The sequence below is a fragment of the Gavialis gangeticus genome, unplaced genomic scaffold (genome assembly GCF_001723915.1).
Source record: "Gavialis gangeticus isolate Ggan-Ray unplaced genomic scaffold, GavGan_comp1, whole genome shotgun sequence".
Taxonomy (NCBI): Eukaryota; Metazoa; Chordata; order Crocodylia; family Gavialidae; genus Gavialis; species Gavialis gangeticus.
The window spans coordinates 10,914,185-10,932,091 of NW_017729032.1; the positions used below are offsets into that span (position 1 = coordinate 10,914,185).

The 17,907-nt window shown below is 42.2% G+C and overlaps 1 protein-coding gene across 4 annotated transcripts in view; it reads right to left on the reverse strand.

The window, feature by feature from the left end:
- DLG2 (discs large MAGUK scaffold protein 2) overlaps positions 1–17,907 on the reverse strand; it is a 2,095,445-nt gene that overhangs the window by 707,593 nt on the left and 1,369,945 nt on the right. For all 4 annotated transcript variants that reach the window (XM_019524161.1, XM_019524158.1, XM_019524160.1 and 1 more), the window contains one exon: positions 15,553–15,677. In XM_019524161.1, coding sequence (XP_019379706.1) covers positions 15,553–15,677 — 125 coding nt within the window. The remainder of the gene's footprint in view (positions 1–15,552; positions 15,678–17,907) is intronic.

Sequence of the window (17,907 nt, forward strand, 5' to 3'; positions counted from 1 at the left end):
GGGGGGCGGGGAGGCCTCGGCATCCCACCTCCAGACAGCAGACATCTGACACCTAAGAGAAAGAGCCTCAGAGTGAAGACTGCGTGCTGGCCAGATGTACTTTGACTCTGATGACAGCCCTAGGCCTTGGTAGATATATCGAATTGTTCGATTGTTTGCATTGCTTCTTTTCTGTTATCACTGTGTATCAATACATTTGACTATTATTGAACGGAAAGGTCATGGTGAGTCTGAGGGCGGGTCCCTCCCGGGAACAAGGTATCTGGATCCTAAATCCAAAGCCAACAGACTGCATCTATTAAAATGCTGCTATGTGCATAGCCTGAACTTTATGAACTGTACTTCGCATCTTTATATATCACTAGTTTCAGTTCAAGAGGGAAAGACATTCTAATTATTTAAACAAAGGTTGGAGTTACAAATACCACCTGGCTGTGACACACTGAAGAGAGGGGCCCAGACATGTCACTCAGGCCCACTCTACGTGTTATATATGTGCTGCAATTAACATGCTAATTGCCGCATAAATAGGAAGGGTGCTACATGTACATCCAATTTAAGGTGCCATAACATGAGGAACAAGCCATAAAAATGTTCTACATATAATGTAAAACTTAGTCTATGTTTCTGTCTAATCTGTCAGCATTTTCTCATCTCAAAGCAGAACCTCAGAGATGAGATTAGGAAGATCTGTGTTTATTCAGAATTCTTTGTGCCCTGACTTAGAGCATTTGGGGTGCTATGGCCACAGCGACAGCAACAAAGGTACCTTCCTGTGCTGGGCTAGCTACTGACTAGAGACTGACCATGTGTTTTGACTTATGTTCATACTCCTCTCAGACAGACCTATGGGCTTGATTCTCCTGCTCCTCAATCCTGCCTGGATTGCTGGTTTCAGCAAACTTACTTCTAATTTTCAACAACTTGAGGCCAGAGGCTCCGACCCTATCAGTAGATCCCTCAAACTGTACATCCTCTCTCTCATAGGCAATGAATGCTGAAATGCGCTTTGATTTGGCATTTGCATTATTTGGCAAAGGGCAGAATTTACCCCTAGCAAAGATGTTCTCACCTGAGTTTCTGCCTGTGTGTTACAACCAAAACTTTTCTGGAACAGAACTGTGTTTGCATTTAGAGTTCCTGGGCTTTTTTTTTGCCAGGGTTGATTTGAAACTTACATGAGGTCTATTGGCTAGGCATGAGCCAATGGTATAGTTAGGAATGGATGTTTGGGCAGGCCCCAATTGATGGCAGACAGGCCATCACTAAAGATCTGGCAGCACAGTTCACTCTTTGTATTGCAACTGTTTTCAAACTATGAATACCTTGAAATATTACATATCATCCCTATTCATCTTCTCTTCAAGGTAGTTGGCAGAAAACTAGAACAGCCCCTTATCAGATTTAATTAAACTCTATTCACACAGTGACTGGTAGTTGGGTGGGTCATGTTATGACTATTAGGGCTATGTCTTAGCATGAACCACCATGAAGTTATACTGGGCGCATCTACTGAGCAGTCCCAGCGGTGCATAGGTTATTTCCGATCCTACTATATTAGCTCGTTGCTACTGCGCAGTAGCCTCAGCATCATGGTTCCTGCCCTCCAACTGGACGTCACTGTAGCAATGAGCTACATTGCCCTAGCTCATCACTATGGTGACATAGTATCTTGTGTAGACAATGACCACCGATGGGTTAGTTAAAGATTTCTTACTCCTAACATGCATGTGAGTTGGGAAAGGAGCTCTAGGAATCACTGAATGATTTCAGTTTTGGCTATCTGAGAAATTGCTAATCTCCTTGTGTGACATGCTGTCAACTGATATCAGCTGAATTGGTCTCTCTGAGGGGACCTTAGATCAATCTTTTCCTTATCCATTAGAAGCTAAATCCTTTTTGTTGCAAGGTTTGGAGTGAAGTATGGTAAAAGGATTTCTGTTCTACTCTATTCTATTGTAAGCATTTTTGGCCAACAATCAGAGGATGCAGAGAAGAAAAATCTTAAGATTATATGTACTTTATTACCATTTTAAGCTCTGGGTTGTTTTTTGACCAAGCCCCCGGTATTCAGAATAAGCATACTTTAAATACCCATGAGGAAACACACATATTAAGGTGTATTCAGACATATCAAAAGTTAAAAGGCTTTGAATATTTTTGTTGTTTTCGAGTTCTCATATAATTTTAACTAGTTAGCATTAGTACTTATGATGCTTTATGAGAGGGAGTGTTGAATTATCCAAAGTGGGCAAGCATCAAAAGGAGAAACAGAGCTCACCCCAGTCCAGAATATCTGATGGTAGAGGTTACAGGGCATTTTCTTGGGAAGAGAAAGTGATAGGAAAAAAAAAGAGAGTGGCAGCTGCTGCTGGCAATTTTTTCTTTAAAAAAAAAAATCAGACATTCATATCCTTTTGCTTTTTTTTCCTGTTTTTAGACTAATTCTTAGACAAGAAATGTTTTGTTCTAGATCAACTGGATTTTTTCAGTTTTTCATTTTGTAAAGAAGGAATAAAGAAAGAAGTAATATATATATGTTGACAATGATATTATATAGACACTATATATAATATAATAAATATATATCTATATAGTAATATATTAATTAATATATTTAATATATTTTATGTATTAACATAGCTTAATAATATATATGTTTGTTGGGATCTGAACTGCATTTTTTTCAATGAGAGGTTCAGCTGCTGAAGTGGAAAAAAAATTATTTGCCCGGCTCTGTCCCAAATACTTAGCTGTAAATCAAGAAACTTAGCCAACTGTCCAATTGGGTTAAATTGTGGCTCCCGGGCTCCTGCCCAGACAACTTTCCCACCATCACTCTGGCTGCAGCAGTAGCTAGAGTCTCTGGCCTCCTCCTTCCTCTTCGGACTTTGGGTGTCTGCTCCTGTCCCACGGTGAGATGGTACAGAGCAGCACGCCCAAGATAGATGAAGGTGAACCTAGAGCCCTGCAGGTGCACAGTGAAGCAGTTGCAGGGATAGGGGGCACAAAATGTAGTGGAGCACCTATGTGATACAGCAAGGATGTCCGTATGGCCTGCAGCCTGGGAAGGCTTGTGGCTTACCCTGATGTGGTCCATGGGTGTGCAGCCCCCACTGGTGCATGGGTGTTTGGCCCCCACCTGCTTAGAAGATGGACAGCCCTGCTCTAAGTTATATTCCAAACACAATCCCTGTCCTGAAGAGCCAGAAAACTGAAACACAGACCAAAGACAAGTTTGGAAGACATAGTAGCCAAGTCTATCCAATTAATTTGACTGTTTATTTTATATTATGAAACTGTTAGGATGTGAACAGATGGAACATTTACAACTCTTTGGCAGGTGGAGGACCCTTATGTAGGTGAATCCAGTGCGCCCGTTCCACCTGCCTGCTTTTAACCTGCAGTAGGCGAATTGAAGCAGTGAGAAATGACTGCTGTTTAGCTTAAGTTACGATGAGTTAGAAGCAAGGAGATGACAGCAGCAGATGAGCAGCAAGTCTCCTCCCCTTAAAAGGTACAGCAGTATGTCTGTTCATACTCGTAGCAAGGCAATGAAGATGTACAATGGGAGAGACAGTTCGACTAAAGAGGGACAATGGACAAAAAGATAGATGGGTGGGGGTGGCAGGGAAAGAGGGCTGCCTGGAAGTTGAGAAGCATCATGGGCCAAGAAAGTAAGGATGTGCAATGCTGTGATTGAAGAAAACCTCCCTGTAGCACCAAAAAAGTCCCCTCAAGATCTAATTTTGTGTGAGGCCATGTGCTAATCTGCCACTGGAAAACGGAGGCGCTCTTTAATTTGCATCTTTTGCGATCATTTCAGGGGCGGCATTTCCCCCTTTTACCAGGGCATGAGTTGGTACCTTGCCCCCCCCCCCCGTACCTACCATCTCCAATGCTTGGCATCTCTAGTTCTGACCACCTTCTAACCCCTCTTCTGTCCCACTATCTATCCTCCGACTCCCCTCTCACCAGTCTTAGGCACTCTCGTTTCTGCTGCTTTTCCTGTTTGGTCAACCTAAAGATACCACACTCTCTAAATCTCTTCCTCTGACAGAGGTCAGGGGGGGTCTGGCAAGCAGAAAATACGGCAGCTTCTACTGGTGGCCAGGAGAGAAAAAAAAAGTGAAAAACTCCCCCTCACCACTGGTCTTTGAAGCCAGACACTGTGCACAGGAGAGGTAGAGGGAAAAGCAAGAAGATGCCGTTAGGTAGCGATGGGCTACAGGAAGCACAGCCGGTTGTGTTAAAGAGGGCCAATTGGCTATGATGAGATGGAAAACGAGGGCGGGGTAGAGGGGGGAAGGGAACCTCGATGAGTCTGAGTCGAATAACCAGGGCCCTTAGAAGATCAGGAAGCTCCTCCCAGCTGTTACTCCCCACATAGCGAAGGAAGACCCAAGCCCTGAGAAAGCATCTCTGGGAGGGCACAGGACAGGGAGAGCTAAAAATCTCTGCCTTACCTTCTGACCATTCAGCTGGAGCTGCTCCTGGCTGATTTGTGAGCAAGGAGCTCCAAGGATGTGGGGATTTCAAAGAGCACCTCTTTCAGGCTCCTGGTGACTGCTGCTGTTTCTCCCTATGCACAAGGGGCCAAGCCACAGGGTCTGACGCCTTGGCCCAGTCCCTCTTGGTCCACAGAGAGAGGAACGGGAAACTTGTCTCTGAATCAAACTGTTCCAGCTGCCAGATGTAACCCGAGCTCTTTAGCTATTCTTCACCTTTAGTTAAATCCTCCCAACTGAAACTAACTCTATCTGAAGCACAATCATGTTGGTGCAGGAAAACCAGTTGCAACAGATAACCCAGAAGGCTCTTCCAGAGTCTATTTTTACAAGCACTTTTTATCTGGGGCCCTTGAAGTGCTTGGCAAACACGAACACGTTCAGATGCACAACAACTCCGTAAGGCAAAGATAATGATCGCTGTACCCATTTTACAAGTGGAGAAACATGAGCACAAAGGAGCAAAAGCATTGCCAAATATCAAGTGTCGCAAGCTGAGAGAAAAACAGCCAAGGAGCTCTGACTCTCTGACTCCTACACTAATAAGTAGAAAACAATCCCTTCAGTGCTGGACTGATCAAGGCAAGCTTTTCCAAAGTAACCCGTATCACAAAAGACACAGCTCCAGCTTCTTACTTGATGTCACCTTGAACAACCATCACCATCGTCATGTCAGCACCAACAACAATTTAAATACTTAGCTAGGCAGTGGGACTTGCCACTACTTACACAGCGTGCAAATTAGCAAAGTGAATTACTCTGCTTTTTGGCTATGACGTGACTCAGAATAGCATGAAGCGGCATGTCAGAACAAAAGGAAATGTGTGCACAACATGAATTTTTTGTCAAGACCTGCATGCCATGTGCCAGGAAATTTCACAACTTGCCCCCAGAAACACCTACAACGCAAGGCTCAGAATAGAGAGTGAAGGAAGGGAGTCTAGGGCTAGAGAAGCCAGAGGAAAGGTGGTCCTGTCTGTTCTGGGTAAAGTCCCAAAATTTAAACTACAGCTCAGACTCCCAGTAGGGTAAAAAATAACCCAGAGCCTGCCTATCTTTTGGTGCTGTGGCACTCCCTTCCCTTGTCAGATATAGGAAGCAAGGAGGTAACCAAAAATATAAACACTTTAAACATTAAAGCTTTATTTCTTCCATTCAAAGGGCTTAGAGTTTGGGTTTCAACTGTTTAACAGGGGCTCAAGTCAAGTCCTATTTTATTCAAACCATTATCATCAGACTTACGGGGAAGTGGAAGAAATGGAAAGGCACTTAGGGTCCAAGTCCTGTGTTCCCAGGGCGGGGATACCCATATCCAGTGTTTAAGAGGAGCCACTTGGGATATTCAGGAGTGGGCATCTGGATCTGCATCATGTGGGCAGTGTAAACTGAGAACTCCCCCCGGATGCAGTGCAGATGTACTATCAGAGTTTGCAAGCCCCTTACAAAGTTATGGCTGTCTTATACGAAGCCAGCTGTGTAATGTTTTCCTGATTAATGCTAGACTCTGTAGAGACCTGGTGATTTCCCAGCTATATAATCACAGAAGCTTTCTTGGCCCACATAAGCGATTATTGTAATTGCAATTGCAGTTCAGAGATGCTGATGAAACAGTCACTTGGGTTTGGCCTCATAGCGCTGTTCTGCTGGTTGCAGCATTTTCAGGCTATTATTATAATTTCTAGGGAGATGGGTATTAAATGCATATGATAGAATTGGTGAGATAGATTTATTAATCACTTCAGTCCTGTTGGATTAAATAATGAAGCCGATAGGTCATAATGTACCTGCAGTGGTCTAGGGCTTTGAGTAATGCTGATGTGCTCAACCACTGCGCAGAAGCAATGGTTGAAGTCAGTAGGGAAGGATTAACGAAGCTATGGGGTGAAGAAACACTGATCTTTCTGTTTCAGCTGCCCAACGCTTTCCCATTATAAAAAATCCCTGTGACCTTTTTTGACAAGCTCTAGCTGCCAACAGGCTTTTGAAATTCAGTACAGGAGAAAGCTCACAGGCTAGAGAATTGACTTTTATTTATCCCATTAAAATCTGTTCGTGTTTAGGTGAGAAGTAAACTGTTTTAAAAAAAAATCACTATTTCTCATCTCACACTGTTGTTGCTCAGAAAACTTTTGACAACCTGCTAAAATAGTCAGTGAAATAAACTGGGAGGGACTTCAGGAGGCCACCTAATCCAGCCTCCTCCTCAAGGAACATCCCTGTCTAACACTCCTGACAGATGCTTTTCTAAAAAACCTTACAGAAACAGTTTCTACAATGTCTGTAGGGAACATGTTCCAGCGGTTAACCACCCTCATCATTTTCAAAATGTCTTCCCAATATTCAACCTTAATCTCCCCTGATGCAAATTAAGCCTTACTACTTTATCCTGACTCCTCTGGACACCAAATACAAATTCACTGCCTTCCTCTTCTTGTATTTAAGACTTAACAATCTGAGCCTCACTCTTCTCTAGAGAGAATTATCCCAATTTTTCCAGGGTTTCGTGGTACGTCACATTTTCTAGACCTTTAAGAATTTTTTTGCTCTTCTCTAGACTTTCTTGAAATGTTGGCTGCTTGCAAACGTGGAAAAAAAAAGCAAAACAAGACAGCACTTTCCTTCCAGGTTGGTGCGTCCCCTGCATGGAGCACAGCACATGCCCGGAAGAGGCATAGCATCAGTTTGACCCGGCTCGCCCAACGTCTGTATAGATTGCACACTTCAGCAGGGCTCTTTGGTGCTTTTATCTAAGAGCTGATTGAATCAGCTGTGCAATGTTTTCCTGACTCATGTTAGACTCTGTAGAGACCTGGTGATTTCCCAGCTATTAGATCTAATCTGCTATTAGATAAAAGCACCAAAAAGCCCCACTGAAGCACACAATCTATACAGACGTTGGGTGAGCGGAGTCAAGCTGACATGTCTCTTCCGGTGAAGCACTGTTTTGTTTTGTTTTTCATGTCTGTCAGTGGGCTACGCAGTGCCTAAAACTGGACAGGCCTCATTAGTGCTGAATAGAGCGGAGGAATTGCTTTCCTTGACTTGTATTGATACTCCTATTAAAACATCCCAGTATGTAATTAGGCCTTTTTTGCGATGATACAGCTTGTGATCCATGTTTGTGTCTTTCCACATTTAGTATTTATTCAGTCTGCTGTTCCTTCCCAAGTGCAACACTGTACAGGCGCCCTTATTGATTTTCACCCTATTTATTTCGGCCTACTTTTCTAATGTATCCGTCAGTTTAAATCCTAATCCTGTTCTCTAGCATGCCTCAACCCCATCCAGCTTTGTGTCACCTACAGATTTAATAAGTGCGTATGCAATGCCATTCTCCAAGGCATTCATGAAAGTATCGAACAGGGTCAGACCCAGAGCAGACCATAGGTGAACACCTCACTCTGGTATCTTAGAGGTGCCTAAAACCAACTGTTTGACAATATGTTTCATTATCTGTATGAGTATCAAAGGTAGACTGAATAGCCTTTCATTTCCCTGGATCCTTTTCTTTCCAATTTTTAAAATACAGACACTATGTTTGCTATTTTTCAGCCTTCTGGGACCTCACCTGACCTCCACAGTCCTCAAAGATTATAAACCAACAACTCTGCACTTACCTACTTCAACCAATGCCTTGAGTACTCGGAGGAACCTTGCTAGGCCCTTCTGACTGAAAACATCTAGCTTACCTAAATAACATCTAGCCTGGGTAAGGAGCTTGAATTCAACATGGAGGGATGGAAACATATGGAGAGAACGTGTGAGAGAAGAGTGATGCGGTCAGAGCAGCAGAAAGGAGAATTGCTCATCGCTAGCACTTCACCTGGATGAGCAGGAGGACAAGGTGATCATTTGAACAATTTAAGTCCCAGTGAACGCAGTTATGTGCTCATTTGAAGAAAGTAATTTTTAGAATCATAGAAAGCATGTACAAGTAGTACATGGGTTCATGCTCTTTGTTACCCCATTTATAGTATGGGGATTTTTCCTATACACATCTCTCATGAAGCTGAAAAGTCTTCCTAAGCTGGATTCATAATTTTTTTTCTTTAATGGTAGCACAAAATTAACACACACAGATATTTGGTTAGTAAGCTCATAAACTACCTAACGGACTAGGACAGAATGTGAAGACAATAATTCATGCTCTAATTTATAGTTGTCTGCAAAGAAAGCATGTTTTGTTTAATGGGGTGAACATCTTTTTATTAGCTTACTACTAAATTATATACTGAACTAATGGCACTGTCAGAGGTCTGTAAACAGTGCAGATATGAATTGGAGTTTTGCAGCAGTACTCTAATTATTAGTAATGTCCTGGGAAGGATTGTGCCAACAGCGACATATTTTAGCACAGCTGTTGGTGCCCTAAATTCCAGACCAAAATTTACATTCCCACATTGTACAAAGTAGACTCTCTTACATTTTGATCTGCACTGCAGATGAAGCATTGCCACTTCATTTGGGAAGTGTCTTGGCTCATGCCTTTAAAACTTGTCCTGTCCTAGTAAGAACTCTTCACAGTGTTTTGCACTGTACCAAAATCTTTGCCCATTCCCTCAAAAACTACCCCCAGGGGTGATTCCAGTGCTAAGAGAGCCACAGAATATTCTCTGCCCATGTTTCAGGAGGAAGCTGTTAAGTTTCATGCTTTTAATTCACTTCATGCCAAACAAAAGACCGCTTTAAAATAACGTTCCAATAGACCCCCTATAGAATTTTTAATATTTCTCTTTTTGTTCTTTATTATTAAATAGATTTGCATGAAAATGTATTTGCAATTGTTCATCGCTCCTGGGCTCCTGCTGCTAATACCTAGCTAAAATTATAATCCGCCAACACATCACAGTGGGTTTCCTGATAAGTCTGCAAAGAGCAGAATCTTTATTTTCTAAAACCCTTTTCTATTAGACAACCAACGAAGCCCAAGGGGGCACAGAAATAAGAGCAGTGGGATCTGAGTCATACACCAAGTCTGCCTCATGTAACCTTGAGCCAGTGATTTTAGTTTTCGTCTCCCATCCCCATGTGTAGACCAATACTTTCTTATAGCTCTTTCCAGAACGAAAATTAATGACAATAATGATGCCATGGTGACCTATATAAAAGCCTTTGTAGATCCCCTGCAGTGGCTATTTTACCAGGCTGCAGTTATAAAACAAGTGTCAGAGCTCCAAGAGCTCAGGAGAATACAGCACTCAAAGCCTAGAACAGTGGTTCTCAACCTGTTCAGCCTCACGGCCCACCTCCATAAATGTTTTAGTGGCACCCTGCTGAGAATCAACCAGCTAAAATTCAGCTGGTGCCATGGGAGGGTGGCAGAAGCAGGGTCTCACCCCATCAGGCCCTGCTTTTTCTACAGTCTGACCCTCCCCGCCTTAGGTGTATAACTGAAGGGGCAAGTATGACCCCCATCACTGCAGCTGGTCCTCTAGTGACTGACAGGCTGATGCCAGGTCCGCTCAGGACCGCTCGTCCCAAGTGCATGTGAGCAGCCGGGGATGAACTGATGAGTGTGGCCCCATGCCCTCCCATTCACATGCACATACAACAGATTGTGCTCCTGGAAATGCAAGCGCTGCTGGGGTGGGGAGCAGCTGAAGGTGCTGCTTGTCCACAGCACGCTGGGACACCCAGCACTGGGCAGGAGGAGAAGGAGCAATCACTTTCCTCCTCATGCAGGGACATTGGAAGGGTCTCATGGCAGCCCGGCTGAAAATCAGTATCCTAAAAGAATGGCAGGCATGGCTACCAGGCAGCACACCAAGAAACTGTGCTATGGCCTTTTCAACGGATAGGCCAGACATGCTGTCCAATGGACTTTGGTAAGTGTTTCTAGGCACCATCACTTCCTTTTGCCAAGCCCTTCCCAACACCATTTACCTAGGCTCATTTACCCAGAAAGCCTCATGTGCCATGCATTAAGTAGGTCAATAGAAAGAACTGCTGTGATGGTAAAATGTTTTCCTTGTTTCGTTCATGCAATTAAATAGACTGTGATGATCGTTTTATTATTATAATTGTTATAATTATTATCAACATTATTATTATCGTTATTTCTGACAGAAATAATAAATTATTCCTTATCATTTTATTATAGACTGCTATTATTATAAAATAATAATAAATTATTCTTTTTTATTATTATTTCTTCTCAAGAAAAAATAAAGTCACTTTACAATACATGAACAGCATTTCTACTTCTTCACGTTAGAGGAACTAGTTTAATTCAGAATGTTTTCTTTACTATTATTTGGCTCGAAGTACATATCACTGCCCTCTATCAGACAGAACTGGAACTGCTCCACTGATGTCAAAAGGCTTAAAACCCAACGGGATAATGAAAGATCTCTTTCAGCTCAGGTGTCAGGACCTGTGTTACGATCATGCACATCCTTTTGGTTGCCATGAAATTCTCAGGGGCCATGGGGTGAGGCATAGTATCAAATATTCATTTTCCGTCAATTCCTGCTTTCGTGGCTATAAGGGCAGTTGAGAAGAATATTAAGAACAATTGAAATCTAATATTCCATGAACCCCATCTTTCCACACACAAAAAAGGAAAAATGAAGTCCTTTCTGTAACAGCATTAGTAAGGCTTCCATAACTTTCTCTGTTTTATACAATTAGGTGTTTAAAGAAAGGACGTGAATAAAGAAACCCCCTCTTTTTCTCAGTGGGGCTTATAGTGAATTTCTTGGGCAGTGAGGGTGAGGGACACGCTTCCCATGGGACACCTGAGTTAGCAGACCTACCTGAGGGGGGGTCCCACGGTTACTGGCACCCTGAGGATCTGGAATCCAGCACATTGCCCGACCTAGTGTGCCGGCGAGGGTTACATATAGAAAATGTCAATTATCACGTCGGCTGGTGGAGACTACCTGTACCACAGGAATACTGATTCCTTTGGTGACATATCAGTAATGGTCATGGACATTCCCAAGTGTCCGTGTTACAGTGAGACAATTACCAATGTTCAATCAGGGAAACAGTATTATGCCTTGAGAAGGATGAGGAAAAAGTGAACACAGAAAAAAGAGAGGGTTTTTGGCATGGTAACACCTAGGCATGCGTTTAAGATGACTCTAGCACTGGCACTGATGGTGTTTGGAGTAGAAGATAAGTCGTGGGACTGTGGAATCCTTCTCCCCCACGAGAGAAAACGCAGGTCCAAATTACTGCTGGGGAACAAAAGAAAATGGCCTCTCCCCTCCTCGCCCTGCTCCTTGCCCCAAAAGCAAAATGGATCATTTTGAAATCTGCATGTAAATACATCTTTGGCATTCTGCCCAGATTCCTACAGCTGAAAATTATGGCTTCTCCTGTGAGTCCCCAAGCATGTTCATTATAAGACATAACAAGATTTCATAAAAATAAGACACAAGATAGCAATACTGTTTGCATGTGTGATGGAGAGAAGTGGACAAGTAAAAATCCTCATCCTTTAGAAATAATTTTTAGGAAGGGCTCTAAAGAACTTGCATAGAGGGCAAGAGAGTCTTTTTAGGAAGCTAGGAAGGAGCTTTGGGGGGGGGAGACCATTCATACCCCGGGCTATTTGTCTGAAACCACTGAAGTCTTTCTATGACCTGAACTAATGCCAAGCCTCAGGACTGATTTTCATAGGGATAAAGACCTGGAAGGAACCTCCTGGGTCACTGACTCCAGTCCCCTACAATTGTACGCAACCACACAATATAATAATCCCTGTCATAAATTTGCTGTGCTCCATCTTCCCAGTGTCACATCAGATGCTTTACTGAAATCCACACCAAAGAGTGCTACTGCATCTGCCCTTATCTAAGAAAGTGATCATCACATCAAAAATAGATATCAAGTGAGCTTGCCTTTGGTAAATCTATCTTGTATGTTACTTCATTTTCCACTGGCCAACAGCGTGTTTAATTATTTTCCTCCCTATTTTGTTCTGAAGCCTTGCATACAGGTCTAGTTTCCCAAATCCATTTTTTTCTCTTTTCCATATATGTGCTTCATTTTCTATTCTCCAATCCCATGGTAATATTTTTGCCTTGATAGATTAATTAAAAATGCCTATCATCAGCCTTGTGCCATCTGTTTCAGAATTCTGGGATGGAAATGATCAGTTTTCTTGCCCTCTGACTTGAGTGCACTGAACTCAAAATGGTAATTTCTATTATCCATTCTGCCTTTGGTCCCCATGATCAACACCTTAGTTCTTACTGAAAACTGAGAAAGAAGTGCCATATTCATTTAGTTTTGGCACCATACCTAGGCTGTAATCTCTATTTTATCTCCACTGCATCACAGCTCTGCTTCCTCTTTCCCTCTTCTATTTATATTTATATAGTTAAAAAACTTTGGGCCATGTGTTAACATCATTTGGGAGGTCCAACTCATCTTGAATTTCAGCAATTCTCATTTTATCCCCCCACTTTCTGCCTTCTAAGAAATGGACATAAAGGCTTTTTTGCAAGCCACAGAATCCCAAGCAAGTATGTGCCAGCACACAAAATAGTTCAATCCCAAAAGCTTTCCAGCAAGAAAAGAGTTTTCTTTGCCTGCTCTTCACATTCAATTGTAAGTTCAGCTACACCTTGACAAGTTGCTCTAACAACTTGGCAATTTGTGAATAATTGAAGTTTGCAAAACATGACACCAGGCCAAAGGCACTATTGGTTATTATTTTTTTAATGGTAGCTTTTTGAATTATTTATGAAAGCACAACATTTTGCAATGTGCTAGTAAATATTATGTAGTATATTTGTAAAAATGCCTTCATTATAGGATGACTCACTATCAAATCTTTGCTGGGATGAAGTTTAGGACTGACAGTTTTATTTTTAATGTGAATTAATGGGCTTCATTCTTCTGCTATATTTTGTGATTGTAGAAGGTCCCTAAATACTTTACATGTAGTAATTGCTAAATAATCACAAGTTAAATCCATGGTCATTAATCAGTACCATAATGAGTTACTAAATGCTTGTTTTTATAGGAAGATACTTTAAAGTAACGCTTTGATGCATTTGGGGCACAGAGAGAAGTGACAATTTTTGCCTGATTCGGTCACAGAAAGTGATCTATAGCCATGACCAAACACAAATGCACAGCTGCAGACAGCTTCAAAAATGGCCAATTGGGGGAAAATCTGACCCCTCATTCCATGAAGGGCCAGACAAAGATGTTTCAAAACAGAGCATTTTCTGTAACTTCTGTCTGGCCAACCTGTTACTGTTTTCACAAAGGGAGAGGGGAAAGGGAGCAGAAGGAGTTCAGTCTGGGAGGTTTTCAGCATCTACTGGAGGGTGGGGCAGGTGGACTGGAGCCCCCCAGGTGTGGCGGGGGGAAGCTCCAATTCACCCATAGCATTCTCCAGTGCCGGCTGGGGACCCCTAGACGAGCTCCGTCTGCTCCCCTTCCTCCCTCCCATTCTTAAAACTTTGCAACATTGCAGAGAGGCCATTGCTAGGCAAAAATGGCTGCAGCTGCAGCCAACAGCTAGATTCCTCTCCCCCCTGGAACCAGCAGTGAACTTCTGTTTGGTCCGGGGGATCGCTGCAACTCACAGCGCTTCCTGCCAAGTGCTGTATTTCTGTCTTCAGTGGTCTTTTCAGTAGACTAAACTAAGCTCTGCTTCCTTCATAGCATCTGATGAAAGTAACTGCTGCTCATGAAAGCTTATGCATCTCTGATTTAGTCAATCTATAAGGTGCAAATCTACCCTGACTTCTGCTTGGCTTCAGACTAATACAATTAACTACTTCTCAAAACAAGATGGTCTGTTAAACCAGTTAAAAATCTTTCCAAATAGATCTATTTGGAAACTTAACATAAAAAAATATGGCCTTTTGGGATAGTGTATTCTAATTAGTTGTAGTTTGGTTGTGGCTGGAAGTTACCCATTGTTCTAGGTAGCTATATACTTGCCCATCTGCAAGCTATGTCTACTCCTGTCCACAGTGTTACACTTAAGGCATTTATACACATACATTTTTGTGCTCTGATGCACTGGAGATCTGTGAGCTGATGCACACTGCACTACATCGCGTGCGGCTGTGTAAGTGGCAAAATGCACGTCAGCATGCAGAAAATGGCAGCAGTGCACTTTTGAACTGAAAACCTTTGATGTGTTTTAATTCAAAAGCGCGCCACCACCATTTTCTCAGCGCTGATGCACATTTCGCTGCTTTTACAACTGGTCTATTGCCACTTACTGTGCAGTAATTTACTGTGCAGTAAATTTAAGTCAGCATAAATGCACGTGTAGACATGCCCACTGTGAAGGATCAGAGACTAACAATTTTAATTCAGGCTTCTTCAGATAACTTGTCTCTTCAGAACACCGCAGGTCTTAGCAGCTGGCAAACGAGAGATGGTCCTTGGAAACAACTGAAACTCAGGTCTGCAGGAGTCATGCTGACTCAGACTAGGACTTTGAATCTGTCCATAAATGAAGGGGAAGGGTGACCACTGTTGTCATATAACCACGTGGGCTGTTGTTGGCTATTCACCCTCAGGAGCTAGTGGTTAAGTCCTCAAGGTGACAGTAATGACCTCTGAGGGAAAAAAATCTGAGTGGCAGTCCAGAGACAAGAAGGGGTTCTCAAAGTGCAATATAAAGGGGGAAGCTGAAGTCAGCTAGGTATGCCTCCTTGATTCATTATGCAGCGGCAACTTGGACCACCGGTTCCACGTCCCCCAAGGATATATGTGTAAGGACCAGGTATATTAAAGCTCCTCACTGGTATGTCACTTCCCTCTCCCTGCCCTCCATGATCTCACCGTGCCTTCTTACACCACTTTAAATGGGGAGCATGGAGAAGAAGGAGGTGCTCCTTCTGGCAGTTTCAGGCCAGCAAAGAATTAGTTCCCTTCACAGAGGAGTTAACTTTCTCTAGTCAGATTATGTTGCTTATGCAGCACAAAGCAGTCTTAACAGACAGGATAATCTAGTCCTATATTTTTTATGCCTTCTGCAAAGCACTTTGCATACACCGTATGAAAGCATCAATGACAACAGTGCATTTCATTTCCAAATGTCTGTAGTTCACCAAGGCTTTACCTGAGTCTTCCATCCTCTGCTGCAGCTCCTCCTGGTATAATCTTAGTAATAAATATCCCAGGATCATCCCCAATGTGTGGGTTGTCTGTTCCTCCAGCAATGCTGAACCCCAGGCCAGAATTACCCTGGAAGAATAAATCAGAAGATAAATTTAGTATCTGATGCTAAGTTTCCATAGCATTACATTGCAGCACATGAGCAAAGTCTAAGCACTTCTTAGAGACAAGATTTTTTTTAGTGGCACCATGCTTTCAGGTATGCATGATTCAACAAGAAAAAAAAAATCCCTGTCAGCTAAAACAGAGTGATTTCCTCTCAGAGCTGATGACATAATGTATGCAGACTCCAACGGAGCAGGAGTTCAACAATTCTTAAAAGCCCCCACATAATTTAATAGCTCAAACTTCAATGAGATTCAATAAGACTAGGCCCTTACACTATTTAGGACCTTTTGAAATTTTAATCTGCTTTTTCAATTATCTGTGAAGAAACATCACAACCAGCTTCTCAATAAAAATGGAAACGAGCATTATTTCACACTAAAGTCAAAATGCCAAATTTTTCTTTTGAAAAACAGTGACTGCTAACATTCAAATAATCGTTTCTGATTCATGAGCAATTTTTAGCAGATCTATACATCTGCAATTGTTTGGAGGAGTTGTGAATACATGAATTGCAGAATCCTGATCTTTTATTCTTTATACCCATACTGGAGAGAGAGAGAGAGAGACATATAAAGAGTGCATGAGTTCATTTTCATACTATATGCTTATTGGCCATTTTAAAAACTAATACTACAATTATGTCAGTGAGCACAGAAAGCTCATTGGGCTAGCATGATTAAGGCACAAAATCTTTTGTAGTTAGTGGCATACAAGGAAGGACAGCAAACACTAACTTCTGGCTTTTGTAGTTCCCAGGCAGAATGAACAGGTATTCATTAACAGCTCTGTCACCCTTCTGCTGAGTACAGAGTAAGGATCAAATCCATGCCTCTAGAGCTGCTGCAAGACACCTTTACAGATCTGCCACATAGAAATATGCACAAATTGTTAAAGTTTCACTTTTAAAAAAAAGTGAGGATAGACAGACAGACATTCTTGTGAAGAGCAGTACTGGAGCTGTGCACTCCTAGCACCCTGTAGCACCCTCCCCTGATGAGTCCAGGGTGCTTTACAAAACAGGACCTTAGCTTTACCACCCCCCTTTCAGCTACTGAGGCTAAAAGTACAATTTGTTCACCAAACCAGCTGGAAGCAATATGCTTGTTTTGAACACTTTTATTTCATTCCACCCAAGAGGGTGTATTCACTCCCAGTCTTACTTGTAGACAGATTTCTCCCTTGCTTGCTTTCATGCGAGTGAGAGGTATAGCCAACACAAACAGGCCTTTATTTCTGTTCTTAAATCTAAACTCTCCCTTTTTAAAATGCACATCAATTAGGAATTAGGTCAGGAATGAGATGTACTGGCAGGGCAGTGTGGGAAAGCCTACATATCATCTGATACAATATGCTGAGCTGTAGACAGTGGTCTTGGTGTTCTGCATTCATGATCAGCACAACTATTATTTTTAAGAGATTTGAATACAACCTGCAGTTCCAGTGTAAGTAAATAGTTGTGAATAATTCTTTAACATCTGGCAAATTTTACTCAAATAAAAATAACTTTGGTGCTATACATACTACACTGATATCTAGTGAACTATAATGGGGAAATAAGTAACACTAACCCATTCTGTAAGGAATAATAAGCCCCTTGATGCTGACATGGCAAACCTATTATTCAGTCTCCCTTTCCATCCATTAGGATCATGTCTGAATCCTTTTACATTCTACATATTTTAAAATCTGCCTGATCATACAATAGAGGCTTAAATAGTGATTTAAGAATACTATCCCTAAGATCCTCTACATGATATGCTGCAGATAAACAGAGAATCTAAATATTTTAATGAATCATCAAAATAAAGATGTCAGGGAGAACACAGGGGCTACGTACAGATAGTCAAAAAGCTTGAGGCTGAATTAATTCAGTTTTTGCAGGTTAGTCTAAGCTGCAAAGATTGAACCAATAAGCAAATGACCAGACAACCACTTTTGATTCAGGAAATGCAGACACATGCCTACAGTGGTTCAAGCCAGAACCTGAGGGGCACTACAGCACAGTTATCTGGTACATAGCCAGCATAGGCTGCATGTTTACTTCCTCTTCCTCCTACCTCTGAGGTCTCTGGGATTTGCAATCCAGACTCACAGCAGCACGACTTTGCAGGGTTGCTCATCACTTCATCTTTCTGCTTCCAAGTGCCTCTAGGATTTGTAGTCCACAGTCCCAGCCAGCACTAAGTAAGCA